This window comes from Equus quagga, chromosome 13, assembly GCF_021613505.1.
Source record: "Equus quagga isolate Etosha38 chromosome 13, UCLA_HA_Equagga_1.0, whole genome shotgun sequence".
NCBI classification, from domain to species: Eukaryota; Metazoa; Chordata; class Mammalia; order Perissodactyla; family Equidae; genus Equus; species Equus quagga.
Genome location: NC_060279.1, coordinates 98,518,249 through 98,533,541, shown reverse-complemented (window position 1 = coordinate 98,533,541; position 15,293 = coordinate 98,518,249). Strand labels below are relative to the sequence as shown.

Below are 15,293 nucleotides of genomic sequence, written 5' to 3'. Positions count from 1 at the left end.
GGCTCAGAAGCTGGAGGGGCTGGGGACAGGGTGGGCTCTCCCCACCTTTCACCTAGTCCCCCCATCTCTTCCCCATCCCCCCAGATCTTGCTCCCTTTGATCAACCAGTACTTCACCAACCACTGCCTCTATTTCCTGTCCACACCGGCCAAAGTGCTGGGCAGTGGCGGCCACGCCTCCAACAAGGAGAAGGAAATGATCACCAGGTGGGCCGCCCTGTGACCTCTGACCCAGCCCCCTGACCTCACAGGATTGCAATCCTGGACCCCTTCCTCCAACCTTGCACCTCAGGGGCTCTGTCCAGGTGCTGGGCACTGGCCGCTGTACCTGCAGGAGTGATCGAAGGGCTGGGGTGCCCAGGACTAGGGGTTTCCTAGGCAACCGGGGATGAATTGGTCGACCTGTCAGAAAGGCAGGCCGGCCTCCGCCCGTCAGCATCCCGCTTCCTGCCCGTGACTTTCAACCTTGCTCATCTCTCTGCCCCTCCCCACCCCTCCTGTCCCCTTCGCTTTCTTCTCCATCATCCTCGCTCCTCCTGGTCCTGTCTTCTGGCCTTGTCTCCCTGTCTTCCTTGTCCCTGCCTCCTCTAATTGTGTCCTTGTCCCCTTGGTGTCCTCGCTCCGTCTCCCCTGGCCTTCTGTCCCGCTCTCTTTCTTCAGCCTCTTCTGCAAGCTTGCCGCCCTTGTCCGCCACCGGGTCTCTCTCTTCGGTAAGTGGCTCTGCTCCCCGAGCCTTTCTCCCTCATCTTCTCTCTCTCCCCTCGTCACCAGCCCCGCCCTGGAGAAACAAGGCCCAGGCTCACGGCTCAGTCTGAGCAGCCTTCGCTGTGTTCCTCCTCTGGTCTCGGACGTGGACTGGGTCGTCCTGGGGACAGGGCAGTGACGGGGACAGCCCTGGGCCCTGCCCTCATGGAGCTCCCAGGCCAGTGAGGGGACAGACTCATCACCAGACAGCGACAGCCTGAGGGGTCAGGGGTGGGATGGGGGGCCAGGTAGAGGGGTCAGGGCCGGGATGGGGGGTCCCAGGCAGAGGGGTCGGGGCCAGGATGGGGGTGCAGGCAGAGGGGTCAGGGCTGGGATGGGGGTCCCAGGCAGAGGGGTTGGGCCGGGATGGGGGTCCCAGGCAGATGGGTCGGGCCAGGATGGGGGCACAGGCAGAGGGGTCAGGGCCGGGATGGGGGGCCAGGCAGAGGGGTCAGGGCCGGGATGGGGGCCCAGGCAGAGGGGTCAGGCCAGGATGGAGGCGCAGGCAGAGGGGCCAGGGCTGGAATAGGGGAGCGATGGGGTCTAGGGGAGTCGAGGTAGGGGTGGGGTGGGATGGGGAGAGGTCGGGTGGGGTCGGTGTGGCGGAGGTACAGTTCTCTAGCCCCTTCTTCACCCTAGCCCGTCTTCCTCTCCCAGGGACAGATGCTCCAGCTGTGGTCAACTGTCTTCACATCCTGGCACGCTCCCTGGATGCCAGGTAGGGCCGTGGGTCGTGGCGCCCCCCCCCCCCCCGCCCCCGTTCTCCTAGACTCTCTGACATCTAGAATCTGAGATTCTAGAGCTGGGGTGCCCCCGCTTCCCGCCTAGGACGGTGATGAAGTCCGGCCCCGAGATCGTGAAGGCCGGCCTCCGCTCCTTCTTCGAGAGCGCCTCGGAGGACATCGAGAAGATGGTGGAGAACCTGCGCCTGGGGAAGGTGTCGCAGGCGCGCACGCAGGTGAAGGGCGTGGGCCAGAACCTCACCTACACCACCGTGGCCCTGCTGCCCGTCCTCACCACGCTCTTCCAGCACATTGCCCAGCACCAGTTCGGAGACGACGTCATCCGTAAGGGCTCCTGACCCAGGGGGCAGGGGTCGGGGGTCAGGGCAGCCAACACCACCCACCCTGTGCGCCTGATAGCATCCCCAGGTGTTTGAATGTGTATTTCCTGAGTGGGTTATTGCTGCAAGGACAGTGTGCAGCCAGTATATCGGCAGGTAACAGAATGAGTTAATGAGGTACGAGTTCAGAGCTCTGACAAAAGACTCTGAATTACTGGAGCTTAAACCAGAGAGAAATGTATTTCTTTCTCATGTGATGATCCACTTGTAAGTGGATCATACCGTCAGGATCCCCGGTCCCTCCACCTTGCTGCTCTGCCATCCCTGAACTGTTGCTTTATCCTTCTGGTCCAAGATGGCACACGCTACATCCTCATTCGAGCCTGTAGGAGACGGGAAAAGCAAAGAGGAGGTCACCTTGGTTCTTTTAAAGGAACAGTCTAGAAGTGGTCCGCATCCCTTCTGCCTACATCCATCCCATTGGCCAGAACTTAGCACATGGCCACGTGTTGCCGCAAAGGAGGCTGGGAAAATAGCCTTTATTCAGGGAGGTCATGTGTGGGGCTAAATATTGGAGGTCTGTCATAGGAAGGAGAGAAAGGCAGGAAGAAGGTAAGAGCAGATATGGGGAATCATTAGCAGCGTCTGCAGTGTTTATCTCACCAAACGGCATCTACAGCGTGTGACCCAGCCTGGGATGTATGTAGCATACTGTCGTTAAGGGGACACGGACAAGATGGACCTTATTGGTAAAAGAAAAGTAGCACTTGGATGGGTTCTTCCCCGGTCTAACATTTTATTTTGAAAATTTAAAAACATACGGAAAAGTCAAAAGAAGAGGATTGTTAACGATTTGCCCCCGTTGCTTTTCCTTCACTGTCTGGGGGATGGTATCTACAAACATTTTGCTCAACTTTTGCATGTGAGTTGCACGCACAGTGACATTTCATCCGTGAACATTCAGCCTGCATCCCCTGGGACAGGAACCTCCTCTCGGGGACCCGCAACCTCAGCATGCCGCCTCACCTGACTATATTTAAATTTCCGTTACCCTCCAAATATCTTTGAGTTTTTCAAAACAATTCAGAATCCAGTGGTGTTTCTCCACTACATTTGGTTGTTAGGTCTCTGTCGTCTCTTTTCAATCTAGAACAGCCCCCCTGCCCACTTTCTGCCCTCCTGACATTTGTGAAGTGGATGGGGTTCCTTTTTTTTTGAGGAAGATTAGCCCTGAGCTAACTGCAGCCAATCCTCCTCTTTTTGCTGAGGAAGACTGGCCCTGAGCTAACATCCATGCTCATCTTCCTCCACGTTATATGTGGGACGCCTACCACAGCATGGTGTGCCAAGTGGTGCCATGTCCGCACCCGGGATGCGAACCAGTGAACCCTGGGCCACCAAGGCAGAACGTGCACACTTAGCCACTGTGCCTCCGGGCCAGCCCTGATGGGGTTCTTAGCCTAGCTTCCGGCCGGGGGGGGGGGGGGGGGGGGGGGGATAATCTAAAACTGTAGTCAGGATTGGAGTTTTGCTTGTGTTCTTCTGGAGCCAGCGTTCATTGCTATCATCAAAGAGCTCCATGACTCCTTCCATGGGGTGCTTGCTGTGTGCCCTGTTCCAGCTGCTTTCCAGGTAGTAACTCGTTAATCCCCACAACCACCCCATGAGGAAGATACTATAATTATCTGCATTTTACAAATAGGGAAACTGAGGCCAAGAGAGAGCTGGTCCTTGCTCAAGTCACAAAACTAGTAAATGACAGGCTGGCCTTACAGCCCCTGCTCTTACCCTCTGTTGGAGACGAGGGAGGGTGGGGAAGGACGAGTGGGGTGGGCACATCCCCGACCTCCCCTCCCCCCCTCCCTCCCTCAGTGGATGACGTCCAGGTCTCTTGCTACCGAACGCTGTGCAGTATCTACTCTCTGGGAACCACCAGGAACCCTTACGTGGAAAAGTAAGGAGGAAGAGCCATGGTTTGTGGCTGGGGTGGGTCCTGTGGTGGCTCGGGGAGGAGAGGGCGCAGGAGAAGATGGGGGGAGAGAAAAGCAGGGGAGACGGTCAGTCCTCGGCCACAGACGTGCGCACTGTGGCAGCTGCAGTTCCCCAAGGCGGCCACGTGAGGGCGCTCGGGGCGGGGGGGAAGGCCCGCGGAGGCCACCAGTGGGGGCCACGCGGTCAGGCACTTGCCGGTCGGGGTGCCAGGTTGCTCTCCACGGGGGAACAAGCTTGCCTGGCCAGGGGCACGCAGAAATGAGGGTAGTACACAGGAGCCACAGCAGCCTGGGAGCACCGGGGAGGGCCGCGGGCCGTGCCCGCATGGACTCTCCTGAGCCCGGATCACCAGTGGAGTGGGGTGGCAGTCAGGAAGCCTGGGGAAAAGGCCACGTCGATGCCCACCGGTGCCTGGCGTCTCTGCTCCGAAGGGCTCTAGGGACAGGCACTTCTGTGAATGAAGGGGCTGGGACCCAGGACCAGGCAGAGGGGGCCATGGGAACTAAGTAGCCCCCTCTTGCAGGCTGCGGCCAGCCCTGGGGGAGTGCCTGGCACGCCTGGCAGCGGCCATGCCAGTGGCGTTTCTGGAGCCTCAGCTGAACGAGTATAATGCCTGCTCTGTGTACACCACCAAGTCTCCCCGCGAGCGGGCCAGTAAGTCATGTAGGGTGGGGCAGCGGTCAGGGTCACATCGCGCCCAGCATGGGGCCCAGGGGAGAGCCCACTTTGGGAGCAGTATGGCCCCATCTGGGCTCTGAGGGGCTGAGGATTCCCCAGGTTGGGGGTGCTCCAGATAGGAGAATCCTGGAGTTTGGGGGGCCTGGTTTGTGGCGTGGACACTGAGGTCTATGGGAGATGGGTTGGCATGCCCTGACCCCTCCCCGCACCCCAGTCCTGGGGCTCCCCAACAGCGTGGAGGAGATGTGTCCCGACATCCCAGTGCTGGAGCGGCTCATGGCAGACATCGGGGGGCTGGCCGAGTCAGGGGCCCGCTACACAGAGATGCCGCACGTCATTGAGATCACACTGCCCATGCTGTGCAGCTACTTGCCTCGCTGGTGGGAGCGCGGGCCCGAGGCGCCCCCGCCTGCCCTGCCCGCCGGGGCGCCCCCGCCCTGCACAGCCGTCACCTCTGACCACCTCAACTCCCTGTTGGGGAATATCCTGCGAATCATCGTCAACAACCTGGGCATCGATGAGGCCACGTGGATGAAGCGGCTCGCTGGTGGGTCGGGGGGCACCAGGCTCCTGAGGGCTGGGGCCAGTGTCCCGGGGCTCCGGTCCCGTGACTGAGGTCTGAGAGGGACATCCTGGGGTCCGTGGTCTCCTGGGAGTTGGGAGGAGTCAGAATCTAGGTTTGTTCAGGGTCAAAAGGCCAGGGCTCAGAATCTCAGGTGCCTAGGGTCTGAGGTAGATGGATGGGTCCTGGGAGCCCGCCAGGCTGCATTCTGAATGTCTGGAGCCTGGAGAGAGTTAGGCCAGGGGTCAGGAGCTGGGCCAGAAGCCTGAGTTCCTTATGCAAAGGGTCAGAGGAACAGGTCAAGTGTCGAGGTCCCTGATATGGACAGTTAAGCTTCTAGGTCAGGGGGTCAATAAAGGAGTCTTTAAAGAGTTGGGGCCGGCCCGGTGGCCAAGTGGTTAAGTTTGCTTGCTCCGCTTTGGTGGCCCAGGGTTCGCAGGCTCGGATCCTGGGTGCAGACATGGCACCACTTGTCAAGCCACACTGTGGTGGTGTCCCATATACAAAACAGAGGAAGACTGGCACAGATGTCAGCTCAGTGACAATCTTCCTCAAGCAAAAAGAGGAGGATTGGCAACAGATGTTAGCTCAGGGCCAATCTTCCTCACAAAAGAAAAAAAAAGAGTTGGGATTCCCAGTTCAGAAGTTCCATGTCAGGAATTGGGTTTTCAATCATGGTCAAGCTAGACTGGGGCTGGGATCAGAGACCAGGGTCAGAGGTCAGAGACTGGGATAAGAAGCCTGGGGTCATAGTCAGAAGTCATGCAGTGAGGTAAGAGTCTGGGCATGGGCCAGGCAGGGGTGAGAGGTCATGGGCTAGGGTAAGAGATCAAGTTAGGATTCAGTCGTTGGGGTCAGAGATCAGAGACTTGTGCAGGCTGGGGTCACAGGTTCAGGTCAAAGGTTATGGCTGGGATCAGGGTTCAGGTGCTATGTCAGAGGTCAGGGCCCAAGGTCAGGAGCAGGATCAGAGGTAGATGCTGGGGTTAGAAGCCAGGGTAAGGCTGGGGTCAACGATAGCTGCTGGGTCACAGGTACAGGCTGGGGGTCATGGATGGGAACACAGGTCTGGGGTGGGGTCAGAGGTCAGAGGTCAGCTGCCGGAGTTGGAGGCCAGCCAGCAGCGAGCGCGCCCTGTCTGCCCTGCAGTGTTCGCCCAGCCCATCGTGAGCCGGGCCCGGCCGGAGCTCCTGCACTCGCACTTCATCCCCACGATCGGGCGGCTGCGCAAGCGCGCGGGCAAGGTGGTGGCCGAGGAGGAGCAGCTGCGCCTGGAGGCCAAGGCCGAGGCCCAGGAGGGCGAGCTCCTGGTGCGGGACGAGTTCTCTGTGCTCTGCCGCGACCTCTACGCCCTCTACCCGCTGCTCATCCGCTACGTGGACAACAACAGGTCAGCACGTCCCCGCCGTGCACACTCACCCGACCCCTGACCTCTGACCGGCTGTAAACTTCCCACAATTCTCACCTGACCCTGTCCAACCTTCTGACCCCACCCCCCCCACACACACACAACTGCTTCTGGCCCAACAAAACCCAGCCTGCTGGCCTCTGCTCCCCGACCCCTCCTGAATTGGAGCCCCTGTGAGGAGACCCCCCCTTTCCCCTCCAGGCGTGGGGACACGTGGCTGTCTAATTTATGCAGGGCTTCCTCCGTCATTGAGGGAAGAAAGGCAAACAGTGCAGTCTGGCCAGCCTAGTTTCCCCCAGCAACATGGGTCTTAAACAAAAGGGCAAGCGCAGGCATTGACTAAAATCTCCCTAAAGTCAGAAGCAGTGTTAACCAGTTATTAACTCCAAGGTGCGGCCTCACTCAGGAACAGCAAGTAAATTTCAACTCCAAGTTCCATTCCAGTTGAAACATTTTAAGGTTGCAGCAGACTTTGTGAGAAAGGGTGCTCGGATTGATTAGTTATGTCTGTGAGGAGAGCAGAAAGGGAAAGTGGTGGTATGCATGCTGACATCTTTGCACATCCATCTTGTGCTCATGAGTGGGCACTGCTATAGGGCAGACTCCTAGGGGTGGGGGTGCTGGGTCAGAGTGTGAACAGGTAAACTGTGGTATATTCAGACAGTAGAATACTACACGGCAATGAAAGCGAACAGCCTGTTGCAACACACAACAACGTGGATGAATCGCACAAACATCAGGTTGAATGAAAGCAGTCCGAAGAATGAAAAATAGAGTACATATCGCATCCTCTATTTATGTAACACTCAAGAACAGACAAAAATAACTTCTGGTCCAGAAGTCAGGGAGAAGGGTCATCTTTCAAGAGGAGGGAAGGCGGAGTGGCTGGAGGACACGAGGGTTCTCCTGGGGACTGGAAATGGTCTATTTCTTGACTTGGGTGGTGGTTATGCAAGTGTGTTCACTTTGTGGTAATTCATTGAGTTGACACTTTATATGTATGGTACACTTCAAGAAAAAGGTTAGAGAAAGAAAAAACTTTTTTAACAAAAGAAATGACCATTTAAAAATTTCAAATCATCTGAATGGCCAGAATCCCCTAGAAAACTCCATCCCTCCCCCCATTGCCATCTCCTGGTCCCCCTGGTCGCCGCCCCTGAGCTCTCTCTGCGTGGCCCCCTCTCCTGGTGTCTCCGCCCCCCTCGCTGCCATCGCTCACGAGCCCCTTCCCTACCGCTCAGGGCGCACTGGCTGACGGAGCCCAATCCCAGCGCGGAGGAGCTGTTCCGGATGGTGGGCGAGATCTTCATCTACTGGTCCAAGTCCCACGTGAGTCCCCGCCCACTCCGCCCCTGCTCTCCCTAACCCCGCCCCCGCCGCCCCAAGATGCCCTCCGCCACCCGCCACCCGGTCTGACCCCCAGCACTGCCTCCCCCGCCAGAACTTCAAGCGCGAGGAGCAGAACTTTGTGGTCCAGAATGAGATCAACAACATGTCGTTTCTGACCGCCGACAACAAGAGCAAAATGGCCAAGGTGGGTGCTCTGCTCTGGGAGGAGGACTCAGCAGGGGTGGAGGGAACACCCTGCAGGGCTTCCAGCTGACCCTCCTCACCCAGCCAACCTGTCCGGTCCGGTCCTGTCCTGCTCACATTCCCTGCAGCCCCAGCCCCCTCCCCCATCTCCCTCCCCTCTCATCCCCATCTCCTCCCTCCTCCCCATATGCCTTCTCCCTCCCCCAGTTCATCTTCCGCCTCTCTCTTCCCAATCTCCCTCCTCCCTATCTCCCTTTTCATCTCCCTCCTCCCCATCTTCCTCCTCCCCTTCTCTCTCCTCCCCATCTCCCGCCTCCATCCCAATTTCCTCCTCTCCCATCTCCCATTTCTTTCCTCCTACCCCCCCCCTTTTTCTCCCCTCATCCTTCTCAGAACTGCCCCCCTCAGGGTCCTAAAGAACAAACCCACCCTCCTGGAGTCAAGGTCTAGAAAGGCCCAGCTCGGGGATGCGAGGGATGCGAGTCGGGTGGGGCAGAGGAGCTGGGGTAGGGCCGCGTGGAGGGGGCCTGGGGTTGTCTGAGTGCCTGGGGTAACCCTCTTGTCTCTGTCCGCAACCCGATGAAGCAGGCGGGAGATGTACAGGTCAGCCCCACGTCTGGGACCTTCCGCATGGCTCTCGGCTAATACCCTCTTCACCCCCAAACTCCAGCCTCAGCGCCACCTCCAGGAAACCCCTGTCCCCACTCCACACCCCTCATCCTTGGCTCCCAGCCTCCATCCTCATTCCCTTCCTCTCCCCACCCCCCTGAACCATCCATTCCCTCCCCAACCCTCAGCTTCTGGCAATCTAACTTTTTTTTTGTTAACTTTTGTTTAAAAAAAAGAACCAGCACCTCTCAGCTTTCCCTGAAGCATCTCTCGAAGCATTGTGGGCTGAGGTCATGGGGGATGGGAAGGGGGTGGGAAAGGCACGCGCATGGCTGGGTTTAAGGCTTGGGCTCTGGAATCAGACAGACTTGGGTTAGAATCCTGACTCTTGGCAGTTAGCTGTGTGACCTTGGTCAAGTGTCATCCTTTTGAGCCTTGGATGGCATCGGGCCACTGGCCCATGGCCCCCCACCCCAGGGCTCTGCAAGGACTCAGTGAGAAGCTGCATGTGTGGCCCACGTGGGTCATGCTCGATATGACGAGCCAGTGTGGATGTGGCTCTGGCCGAAGCTTGTCATCAGTGCTTCCCATTGGCATGACTGGGCTGGCCCTGCCCATGGGTCTGCACCCAGGCTTCAGAACACGGCTGTGGGACTCTGTGCCCCGTGTTTCTGCTTCCAGATCTTTCTGGATGTCTCTTGCATCTTCTCTCTTCCTGTCTCCTTGTCTGTCTCGGTTTCTCAGTGTCTCTCTTTTTCTTCCAACTTCTCTCTTGAGACTCTTTATGGTTCTGCGTCTTTGTCTCATTCTTGGGAACTCAGTCTTGGGAGATGAAATGTGGGGTTGTGCATGTTGCATGCGGGGGGCGGAGGGGGTCGTGCTGGGAGTTCTCAGGGGATTCTGGGAGAAGAACGCCAGAGGTTGAGAAAGGCCTGAGAGTTGGGGGAAATCTGGAAGGGTTTGGGGTAGAAGTTGGGGATTTCGGATAGGGGTTAGGGTCTGGGAGGGTTGAGGGTCAGGGCTGAGGGTCTGAAATGAAAGATCAGCAAGGTCTGGGGTGGAAACTGAGGCAGGCTCTGAGATGGGAGAGGGGGTACCTGGTATCCAGGCTGGGGGCGGGAGTGTGGACAACGTCTGCAGGTTGGGGCTGGGGCAGGGGGCTGGGCTGGGACTCTGGCTGGCACTGAGCCCCGTGTCCCCACAGTCAGCTGGCTCGGACCAGGAACGCACCAAGAAGAAGCGCCGGGGGGACCGGTACTCCGTGCAGACGTCGCTGATTGTGGCCACGCTCAAGAAGATGCTGCCCATCGGCCTGAACATGTGTGCACCCACTGACCAGGACCTCATCATGCTGGCCAAGACCCGCTACGCCCTGGTGCCTGCCCAGCCCCATTCTGGGACCCTGCCACATCCCTCTCAGCACCCCACCAAGCCCCCGGGACCCTAATGAACTCCAGGATCCCACAGGAAGCCCTCCCTTAGGGCCCTGCTGAGTCCTTCTCCAGGACCCTGAGGACTCACTGGCCCCTAGGATGCCCTGAGCCTGCCCCCAGGATGCTGAGGACCCTACTCAGGATACTGCCAGGGCCCTGGGACCGAAGGAGCCTAACTGGGACCCTTAACTAGAAAGGCCACTAAGACCCCTGGGACCCCAGGACCACACTGAGCCTTCAGGGACCCTACTGAATACCCACCCCCACCCCAGAACCACACCCAACCTGCTGGGATGCTGAGGGCCCCACCTGAGACACCATGAGCCCCCTTGAGACTCCTCCAAGCCCTCTACCAGGACCTTCCCAAACCCCTTGGGACCCACTAAAGCCCTCATGATCCCATTGGCCCTCCCCTTACTTCTGGGTCCCCACTGAGGTCCCCAGCTCACCACCTCTTTCCCTCAGGGCTCTGGTGACCCCTCCCCTGGACTCTGCTGACACCCAGCTGAGCCCCCGAAGACTCAGGGGCCCAGTGAGCACCCTGTGACCCTAAGTAGCCCCCCAGAATCCTAATGGCCCCTTCTCCAGGGCCACACCCAAACCTCTGAGGTCTCAAGGATCCTCAACTGACCCCACCCTGAACCCTCTTAGGCCCTCTGGGACCCCAAAGAGGCCTCCCAGGACCCCACTTACCCCTGGCATGGGACAGCAGCCAATCCTTTTCAGTCTCAGGGACCCTAAGAAGCCCTCCCAGGATCCTGCTCTTAGACCCCTAGAACCTCCCCCAGAACACTCCTAAGCACCCTCACAACCTACTCGCCCCCCTGGGGCCTGAGGACCACAGGCTTCTCCCCGGGATCACAAGCACCACCTCTCCTGGAACCCTAAAGGCTCCTTCCCTCTGGACCTCAAGCTCTTCCTGGGACCTCTTGAGTCCTGCCAAGACCCCAAAGAGCCCTCCAGGGCCCCTCTGACCCTTCAATTTGGTGCCCCTCTCCTTGAGGGCCCTCCTCTTCTGGGAGCCTAAGGAACCTCCACCTGCTGACCCCACCCGCCCTTTGGCTTCCATGTAGACCCCACCAGTCACATGGCCGAGCTGCCTGATCCCCATGACCTCTGTTGACCTTGCGTCTCCCTTATAACCCCCCTCACCCCCTCTGATCTTCGAAAACTCCCTGCCCCTCTCCCATGCACTCCTAGCCTCACGCTGACCCTCCCCGGACCCCGATCATCCCTCTGGCCTTATTTGACCTTTGAGACTATCCTATCTCCTCTCACGCCCTCCCACCCCCCCGCCACGAGGCCCCTCTAATGCTTACTGTCTCTTCGCGGTGCCTCTGTGGCCTCCGATGCCCTCTAGGACCCCGCTCTGATCCTCCTGACCTTTGACCCAGTAGCTCTCAGACCCTCCCCACAGACGCCTCTCACCAGCTGCTGGGGTGACGGGTCTAGAAGGGGTCACGGGGGACGCTGGGAGCCCTCCGGAGTGACCCAGCCTGGCCATGTCTCCCCAGAAAGACACGGATGAGGAGGTCCGGGAATTTCTGCAGAACAACCTTCACCTTCAGGGAAAGGTACGCCCCCTTAATCTGCGACGCCGGGCGCCTGTCACGATATAGCAACAATCATAGCCGAAGTTCCAGCGCTTACTGTGTACCAGGCAGCGAAGGACCTCCGGGTACCCGCTCACCCGCTGCATCGTCACGGCACGGGAGGGGCCGGGCGGCCGGGGAAGTCACGCTGCGCGGAGGGGCCCTGGGAGCACCCGGCCGAGGGGGCAGCGGGCAGGGGAGGGGCCCTCACGCCGGCGGCCGTCCTTCCTCCTCAGGTCGAAGGCTCCCCTTCCCTGCGCTGGCAGATGGCCCTGTACCGGGGCCTCCCCGGCCGCGAGGAGGACGCCGACGACCCCGAGAAGATCGTGCGCAGAGTCCAGGAAGTGTCTGCCGTGCTCTACCACCTGGAGCAGGTGCGCGGGCCCGAGGGGGCTTGGAGCTCGGCTCTCTGGGCGGGGCAAGGGGCGGGCCTCGGCCATGTGGGCGTGGCCTGTTGGTGAACTGCAGGTTCTGGGCGGGGCAAGGGGCGAGCCTGGGCCCGGTGGGCGGGCCCTGTTTATGAACCTTGGGTCTCGGGGCGGGGCAAGGGGCGGACCTTGAATTTACAGCAAGGCTTAGAATGGAAACTTGGCCCTGGGGGCAGGACCTGGTGCTTAATCTTGGGCCTGGGGCGGGGCCAGGGGCAGAACTTTGGGTCTGGGAGCGGGGCCGGGGAAGACGCCTGAGTCAGTGCGCAGGGCCTTGGGCGGGCAGTGCCCCTGGGTCTGCGAGCGGGGCCAGGTCTGGAAGCAGAGCCCAGGTCAGAACCTTGACTGTTGGTGGAGCCAAGGTGTTCCTTCGGCCCGTGAGTCGGGCCTGAGTTTGGACCCAGGCACAGAGGGGCAGTTTTCCCCGGGGAGGGCCAGGGTCTTGGGGACATGACAGATTGTCCTCCCTCCAGATCGAGCACCCTTACAAGTCCAAGAAGGCCGTGTGGCACAAGCTCTTGTCCAAGCAGCGCCGGAGGGCAGTTGTCGCCTGTTTCCGCATGACCCCCCTGTACAACCTGCCCACGTAAGACCCCCAGGGAGGAGGGGAGCTTGAGGGGCAGTGGAGAAAGGGTGGCTGAGGAGGCGGGAGGACGGGGTGCCAACACGATGGGGTCTCGAGGAATGGTTGGGGGAGGCAGATGCTAGGAGGTCAGAGGGGGCGTGGAGGGGAGAAGGTCCCAATGTCATCCCACACCTTCCCTTGCAGGCACCGGGCATGTAACATGTTCTTGGAGAGCTACAAGGCGGCATGGATCCTGACTGAAGACCACAGTTTTGAGGACCGCATGATAGATGACCTTTCAGTGAGCTGGGGCCTGCCTGGGGGTGTGCGGGCAGAAGAGGATGGGGCTGGGGCCAGACTGTTCGTTGCACACCTCCAGAGGTCGCCCCTCGCGTTGAGGGGCAGGAATGGCAGCGTCTGGCTTGGGCGGAATTGGCTGGGGGAGGGCGCCCGCGCAGGATGTGTGGGAAGAGAAAAAAGTCCAGCCCAGCAGGGCTACAGGGAAGACAGGAGGGGGCTCTAGAAGCCCCTCCTCCAAGCCTCACCCCTCCCTCCAGAAAGCTGGGGAGCAGGAGGAGGAAGAGGAAGAAGTGGAGGAGAAGAAGCCAGACCCCCTGCACCAGCTGGTCCTGCACTTCAGCCGCACTGCCCTGACCGAAAAGAGGTGAGGACCCTTCCTGGGTCCTGGGGAAGGACCCCACTCCCCCCACCCCCACCCCGGCAGCCTCCCTGTTCCTCAAGAGAGACCCTCTGTGTCCTGGGGGAGCCCCACAGCTGCTCTTGTAATGTCATTTCACTAGGACAGGCAGGGTCACATGTACTGTTGTGCAGGCTGAGCACTTCACAAGGGTTCACATCACAGTTGATAGCAATTTAGGCTTTTCTAGAAGACAGTGTCTTGCTCAAACAAAATCAGTATATTATAGGGGAGAAATCAGTATATTGTGACAAATTTCCCACAGGCAGAAGCAAGGAAGGGGAGCCTTCTTGTAATTCACACAAAGGCTTCATATGGGCTAATGGCAGTCTGGGAATAAATAACAGTCATAAGGATGCTGCTGCTGTCACTGATGCTAATAACAGGCAACATTTATCAAAGGCTTATTATGCGTGAGCCCCATGCTCAGTACTTGCTATATATATTCTCTCACATAATCAAGTCAGGAGGGAGGAAGTCCAGGGCGGGGCAGTGACGCGATGACACTCACAGGGACCCAGGCTCTTCAGGCTTTCCACCCTGGCCACTCTGAGCTGTTGTCTTGCGGTCGCAAGATGGATGCTGACCTTCCAGACATACCCACATGCCAGGCAGAAGAAGGGGCCACCCTTTCCTCTAAGCAAGACCAAAATCTTCCCCTCAGAGGAGAGGCCTCCCTGGCGGGCTTGTGCGCCATCTCATCGGCCAGAACTCGGACCTCGGGCCGCCACCGGCTGCAAGGGAGGCTGGGAGGCTGAGGGTCCTGTTTTCCATCCTCTGGGGAGGCAGGGACTCTGGAGTTGGGCTATCCAGGTTTGAATCCCAGCACACGCTGTGTGGCCTTGGCCAAGAAGGATCTCTGTGCCTCAGTTGCCTCATCTGTAAAATGGGGCTAGTAATCTGTCTACCTCACAGGAACGCTGTGGGGAGTAATTTGTTAATATATACGAAGCACTTAGAACAGGGGCTAACAGAGTAAACACGCAGTAGGTGCTGGCCATACTTCTACTATTATTATCATTATTAATAATAATAATATTATAGAAGAGACCCGAGGAGAAGGAGGTTGGTCATGTTGTCAAGTGAGGCAGCAGGTGGCAAGGTGTCCCCTGAAGCTCCAGGCTTCCATTGCAGCATTCTAGCGACCCCAGTGGAAGGGAACACTGCTACCAATAGCCCCAGCAAGACCCCCAGCGTGAATTGCGTGGGACCAGCCGGGATCACATGACCATCTCTGACCTACTGTTGTGGCCAAGCAGATCAGCTCAGCCTTTCTCACATGCCCGCGCCGGCAGTGGGCAGTCTACCCCACCTGAACCCCTCGGCCTGAGCGTGGGGAGGGGTGGCTGTTAGAAGATGGGGTTCCTGACTCTCTCCCCGCTTACTTCCTCAGCAAACTGGAAGAGGATTACCTGTATATGGCGTACGCCGATATCATGGCCAAGGTGCGGCCCGGCCCCAGTCCAGGGCAGGGAGCCTCCGCTGCGAGGCCGGTCCCCTGAAAGGGCTGGGGGTGGGCGGGGCTGTCTCCTCTGTTCGCCACCCCTAACTGATGCCCCATCCCCAGAGCTGCCACCTGGAGGAAGGAGGGGAGAACACCGAAGCTGAAGAAGACGAGGTTGAGGTTTCCTTTGAGGTAGGTGGGATCGGGTCTTGGAGGAAGGGGACAGGGGACCTTGACTTCAGTCATCCCCATCCATTCAGCAGGTGTTCGCAGAGCAAGGCTCTGGCCTGGCCCTGTGCTGGGCGATGTTGGGGACACAGCAGTGACCAAGTCAGTCCACTAGGGAGACAGATACACAAGCCAGACAGTAACAGCGGGAGTATTCATGGTGATGAGGGATGCTCAGGCAGAGGGGTTCGGGCAGGATGGGGGGGCACAGGCAGAGGGATCCAGGTAGTATCAGGGGCCAGGCAGAGGGGTCAGGGCCAGGATTGGGGGCCCAGGCAGAGGGGTCGGGGCCGGGATTGGGGGCCCAGGCAGAGGGGT

The 15,293-nt window shown here is 59.2% G+C and overlaps 1 protein-coding gene across 1 annotated transcript in view; it reads left to right on the top strand.

The window, feature by feature from the left end:
- RYR1 (ryanodine receptor 1) overlaps window positions 1–15,293 on the top strand; it is a 110,911-nt gene that overhangs the window by 57,382 nt on the left and 38,236 nt on the right. Inside the window, exons 60-78 of the mRNA XM_046680932.1 lie at window positions 85–206; window positions 660–709; window positions 1,401–1,461; window positions 1,572–1,810; window positions 3,679–3,760; window positions 4,322–4,452; window positions 4,691–5,023; window positions 6,188–6,428; window positions 7,688–7,775; window positions 7,888–7,980; window positions 8,568–8,582; window positions 9,793–9,963; window positions 11,536–11,595; window positions 11,850–11,987; window positions 12,515–12,627; window positions 12,811–12,907; window positions 13,164–13,270; window positions 14,697–14,748; window positions 14,871–14,939. Of these exons, the coding sequence (XP_046536888.1) occupies window positions 85–206; window positions 660–709; window positions 1,401–1,461; window positions 1,572–1,810; window positions 3,679–3,760; window positions 4,322–4,452; window positions 4,691–5,023; window positions 6,188–6,428; window positions 7,688–7,775; window positions 7,888–7,980; window positions 8,568–8,582; window positions 9,793–9,963; window positions 11,536–11,595; window positions 11,850–11,987; window positions 12,515–12,627; window positions 12,811–12,907; window positions 13,164–13,270; window positions 14,697–14,748; window positions 14,871–14,939 (2,262 nt within the window). The remainder of the gene's footprint in view (window positions 1–84; window positions 207–659; window positions 710–1,400; window positions 1,462–1,571; window positions 1,811–3,678; window positions 3,761–4,321; window positions 4,453–4,690; window positions 5,024–6,187; window positions 6,429–7,687; window positions 7,776–7,887; window positions 7,981–8,567; window positions 8,583–9,792; window positions 9,964–11,535; window positions 11,596–11,849; window positions 11,988–12,514; window positions 12,628–12,810; window positions 12,908–13,163; window positions 13,271–14,696; window positions 14,749–14,870; window positions 14,940–15,293) is intronic.